The 5,731-nt window shown below is 40.4% G+C and overlaps 1 protein-coding gene across 1 annotated transcript; it reads left to right on the top strand.

Moving 5' to 3' along the window:
- The first annotated feature begins 559 nt into the window (after positions 1–559).
- LOC144301729 (ribose-phosphate pyrophosphokinase 1-like) lies at positions 560–3,960 on the top strand. The gene has a single exon (XM_077878762.1). The coding sequence runs from the start codon at positions 696–698 to the stop codon at positions 1,665–1,667; it is 972 nt and encodes a 323-aa protein (XP_077734888.1). The 5' UTR covers positions 560–695; the 3' UTR covers positions 1,668–3,960.
- Positions 3,961–5,731: the final 1,771 nt, after the last annotated feature.

Raw genomic sequence — 5,731 nt, 5'->3', positions numbered from 1 at the left:
CGGATTCTGAGAGATTTCAAAAGAACTGCAATACTTGCCTTAGCTGTTATAATAGATTCGAGAACTGCCATTATAAGAAGAGTTGTGAGATGCTGACCTACAAAACTCGAACTCTCCATTTCCTTGGTTCTTTTTCCTTTTCGGTCCTCCCCCAGATCTTAGGAGCAATGCTCGTTTATCACAGCAATATCCTCAGAAACCTGATTTAAACTCACTGCCTGCCGAAGCTGTCCCTGAATACAACATGCTTCAGGATAAGTGCCCCTTTTCTCTGCATTTTATTAGTAATGACCTTAAATCCGTTAGTCATTACCTTAAATCCTCATATAAAATATCATATATTTGAGCATTAAGATTCGCTTTTTCCTAACTTGGATAAAGGCTGGAATGTTGTTTAGCTTCTTTTCCATATTAAGAAAGGGTCTGCTAAGTGAATTAAGAGTCTGAGTAGATATTTTGTGGGTGAGGGGTATTTGAATCATAAAAGAAAATACGTTTCAAGTATCTGGAGGCGGGAAGGTAAGATGGCGGCGGGGAGGTAAGATGGCGGCGGGGAGGTAAGATGGCGGCGGGGAGGTAAGATGGCGGCGCAGCAACGCGAAGCAGTTAGCACTGAGTCTCTTGGCCGACTTCAGGTCCCGTCTCAGCAGCAGCGGTGATCGCTGAGCGCAGACTGCCTACGGTAGGCAGCCAAGATGCCGAATATGAAGATCTTCAGCGGCAGCTCCCACCAGGACTTATCCCAGAAAATTGCTGACCGCCTGGGCCTGGAGCGAGGCAAGGTGGTGACCAAGAAATTCAGCAATCAAGAGACCTGCGTGGAGATTGGAGAGGGCGTACGTGGAGAGGATGTCTACATTGTTCAGAGTGGTTGTGGCGAAATCAGTGACAATCTAATGGAGCTTTTGATCATGATTAATGCCTGCAAGATTGCCTCGGCCAGCCGGGTTACCGCGGTCATCCCATGCTTCCCGTATGCCCGGCAGGATAAGAAGGAGAAGAGCCCGGCTCCCATCTCGGCCAAGCTTGTGGCAGATATGCTCACGGTGGCAGGCGCGCATCGTATTATCACCGTGGACCTGCAGGCTTCTCAGATCCAGGGCTTTTTTGATGTCCCAGTGGACAGTTTGTATGCAGCGCCAGCCGTCCTGCAGTGGATACGGGAGAGCGTCTCCGAGTGGAGGGACCGTACTATTGTCTCACCCGACGCTGGAGGAGCTAAGAGAGTGGCCTCCATCGCCGACCAGCTGAACGTGCACTTTGCTCCGGTTCACAGAGGACGGAAGAAGGCCGACGAAGTAGACCGCATGGTGCTGGTGGGAGACGTGAAGGATCGAGTGGCCATCCTGGTGGATGACATGGCCGATACCTGTGGCACGATCTGCCTCGCGGCCGACAAACTCCTCTCAGCTGGAGCCTCCAGGGTGTACGCTGTCTTGACTCATGGAATCCTCTCTGGCCCGGCCATCTCTCGCATTAACAGCGCATGCTTTGAAGCAGTCGTGGTCACCAATACCATACCTCAGGAGGATAAGACGAAGTATTGCTCCAAAATACAGGTGATCGACATCTCAGCGATCCTGGCAGAAGCCATCAGGAGAACTCACAACGGGGAATCAGTTTCCTGCCTGTTCAGCCACGTCCCTTTACAGTACAGTGAGTGCTGAGGCTTTTTACAAATAAAGTGAACCCCACCCCATTGTTTTCCCCCTTGGTATTTGAGGACAGATTCAGCAGAAGGCCCGGCTTGCTCCCCCGACGCTTTCTACACCCCTCATCAGGGTATATTAGCATTTCTCCTAAATTTAGAGAAAGATTGAGATTAGCTGCTGAGATTCCCCCGCCTGGCCTGCGTCTGCCTTGTCTCATTCTAGCTTGATGCTGTGAGGCTTGAGGCTTTAACGACAGCTGAGCCCGCAGCAAGATTTCAGGCTTTGGAAGGTGTTGTAGAGGGGTGTTTGAATGTTCCCCTGGGGAGGGGAAAGCACACACTACTTAGCATGTGAATACTTCAGGGTTTCCTTGGTTCAGAACTACTGGCAACAAAGCCCAGCCCCCTTTCCCCCTCTACCCCCAACCTGTGACAAGTTCTCCAAAGCCTGCGAAATGAACCCTAGGCAGCCCCAGCCCAGCTCAGGCTGCTCAGTCCTGTAAATCTGGAGCCAGTGGGCAGTTTACAGCCTGAGCAGATCTCTGGAGTAGGGGTGGGGGGTGCCTGGGGGTAGGCAGCACACAGGGCAGTGGATGCTTCTTGGGAGGAAAAAGCCTGATCCTTCATCCCCTCCAGCTTGGGGACTGTGTTGCCTGGATTTTCCTTTGTACCTGTTCCTTTCCATTTGGCTTGACCTTCAGCCATCTTGCCCTTCCCCTGGCCATATGTCCTCTGGGGCACAAATGTTCCTCCTACCACAGTCTTCTGGAAAGCAAACTCAGCTTCCTGCTCCGTAATCTCTCACATCGGCACGGGATTATTTTTTGCCATAGCATAATCTTCCTTAGCCCACTACTGCTGTGGTTATAGGTTTTAGGTGGAGTTGTAGTGCCTTTTGATTAATTTAAATATTTCATCTTTCTGCCATCTATTTGGCCTCTCCAATGACCTGAGATTTCTGTTAAAAAGACTGATGTTACGGTCTCTTGTAGAGGAAACTAATAAAGTGTCTGTGTGTGAAGTCTGAAAAAACAAAACAAAACAAAACACAAGTATCTTTAAGAGTTTTAGGATCAGTTTGAAAATAATTGTATGCTAATTAGACACAATATCTGTACATAATTTAATCTAATCCATTAGGCAACTCTACTCTACGTGTAGTTTGAAATATTATAACTAATTGGACAGAGTAAGGTTGTATTCTTTATAAGTATCTTTTTCTTTATGAGTATCTTTTATTTAAACATTTCATTACTTTGGGAATATGTATTCAAATTGTCCCTATTTGTACATTTCAGAGTATTAAGTTATCCTGGATTGGCAATTTTTTGTTTAATTGAACTTTTTTTGTAAAGATTTTGATATTTTAAATATATATATATATATATGTTCTGTAGCTTAAAATAAAAACAATCCTAGAAACTCATGTAAGAAGAAAACTTGATTCCCTTCACTGACATCTTTGTTTCTATCCCAGTGCTGTGGTGTCTCAGCAAGTAGTCTCAAATATTGCTGACAAACTGATTCAGAACAGCATTTCCATATATTTCTGCACAATTTTTCCTCATTGGTTGGATAATATAAAAATCATCTCAGTGCTTGTCCCCATTTTCTAACAATGCTTTTAAAATATGTATCATTATGAATTTTTCCTTATATAAGGAAGTATTATCTTTGGGAAAGTGACAACGAGTTCATGTAGTATGAGTTAGAAATTGCTATAAGTTTAAAGGAAAGAGACTTTACAACCATTCTAAGTAAAGAAGAAATTATTTTTGTGGCACCTCAAATTATTTCTTATTGTACTGAGATTTTAAATCATTTAAAAATGGTAATGGTCCACTATTATTAAGTCTAGATGAATGTTAATTATTTCATGAGTATTAAAACAATATTACATAGCTATTTCAATTAAATTGTGCATAAAGAAAGTAAAATCCAATGTGCCTTCTGAAAATAGAGCTTGACCCTTAGCTTCAAGGTCAACATTTCTTTTTTCTCCTTCACTCTGCCTAGACCATCCCAGCTCTTAAGTGTGGACTACTATTTTACTTTTAATAATGTGCATTTTGTAGTCGAATGTATACACCCAATTTCTTAAAATACTCAAGCTTGGCAAGATTTTTATTCCTTATTCATAAATTAAGTCTTTTCTTAATAGATCTTCTTCAGTAAGATTTCTAAGAAGCCCATTTAATTTATAAAGTGCTATGCCAATGTAGTCTCAAAATTTATTTCACATCTGCATGTCTCATTTGTCCTTCATGCACACTCTTGATTAAATATACTTGTGCCAGTTAAAAAGAGAATTTGCTTCATTTGTTTATAACCATTTCTCATGGATCACAAACAAACCACCAGAAGTGGAAGAATTGAAGTAATAGTTATAAAATGAGAAGTTGTTCTATAGATAAACATTTATTCAAGTTTTATTCTGGGTAGCTTATTATTCTCATTTCAATACTTAATGCTTGGTCAGAAAACTAAATCTTAAAATCAAAGGAAATACTTTGCATCAGCAAATACAAAATGTTAAATTATGCCTTAAAATCTTATCGTTCTAATCTATTGCCTAAGTATTAGGATTCTTTATTCTCTCCATATTTCCAACCCAGTTTTACATAATAAACCTCCACTCAAATTGGGCAAGTGGGAAATGGTCATCCTGTTTTTAAATATAAATCTCAGTACTGGGCAGCCCCAGTGGTGCAGCGGTTTAGTACCGCCTGCAGCCTGGGGTGTGATCCTGGAGACCGGGGATCGAGTCCTGCGTTGGGCTTCCTGTGTGGAGCCTGCTTCTCCCTCTGCCTGTGTCTCTGCCTCTCTCTCTCTCTCTGTGTCTTTATGAATAAATAAATAAATAATCTTAAAAAAATAAAATAATATAAATCTCAGTACTATCTTTGGATATGTAATTAATTCATTATTTCCCCCTTTTAGTTCTCAATTTTGAATATCAGCTATTTTTTTTTTTTTTTACTTATCAGATATAAACAATGTCTAGGAGAATATAGTAAAGATTTTAAGTCTGAGCAACAATTATATATTCTAGTTATGAATGTATTTATCAGAAAGTAAACTTGATAGTTTCTCTCTCTCTCTATCATTATAGAGAGCAACACAAAAAATAATCTTCATCTAATATTTCATTCCTAATATGTAAACACAATCATCCATTCACCCAATCACTTATGATACCACCCAATCACTTATGATAGGTTTAGATATCTGAGGATCCATTTTTGTTTTTTTTTCTATCTCTCTTATTACCTATAGAAAGTCAGAGAGTGAGCCCTATATGCTTTAGAAACACCCTCTTCATTCTATGTCTGCCTATATAATTTGGTCCAGGATATTACATACATATATTGCAGCTATCAGAGCTGCCTCCCAAATGGTATCTGTGCTTCCAATTTCTTTTAATCTCCACATCAGTCTTTAATTTTTCATCATTAACCAAATTTTCTAATTTTTTAAAAAAGCACATATTGTTAAAATGTCTATACTATTCAAAGCAATCTACATATTTCATGCAATCCCTTTCAAAATACTAACAACCCTTTTCACAGCGCTAGAAAAAACAATCCTAAAATGTGTATGGAACCATAAAAGACTTTGAATAGCCAAAGCAATCTTGAAAAGAAAGGCAAAGCTGGAGGCATCACAATTCCAGATTTCAAGTTTTATTACAAAGCTGAAGTGATCAAACAATATGGCACTGTCACAAAAACAGACCCATAGATCAATGGAAGAGAATAGAAAACCCAGAAATAGACCCATAACTATATCAACTAATCTTTGACAAAGCAGCAAAGAATATCCAATGGGGAAATGACAGTCTCTTCAACAAATGGTGTTGGGAAAACTGCACAGCAACAAGCAAAGGAATGAAAATGGCCTACTTTCTTACACCATACACAAAAATTCAAAATTGATGGAAGAACTAAATATGAAACAGGAAACCATCAAAATCCTAGAGGAGAACACAGGCAGCAATCTCTTTTATCTTGGCCACAGCAACTTCTTGCTAGACACATTGCTGGAAGCAAGGGAAACAAAAGCAAAAATGAACTATCACTA

The sequence above is a fragment of the Canis aureus genome, chromosome 30 (genome assembly GCF_053574225.1).
Source record: "Canis aureus isolate CA01 chromosome 30, VMU_Caureus_v.1.0, whole genome shotgun sequence".
Classification (NCBI taxonomy): Eukaryota; Metazoa; Chordata; class Mammalia; order Carnivora; family Canidae; genus Canis; species Canis aureus.
Note: the sequence above shows the minus strand (reverse complement) of the source record. Positions and strands in the feature narration are given on the sequence as shown.

What these genes read in the sequence shown, in the direction of transcription:
- LOC144301729 (XM_077878762.1), top strand. Translation starts at nt 696, where the DNA reads ATGCCGAATATGAAGATCTTCAGCGGCAGCTCCCACCAGGACTTATCC.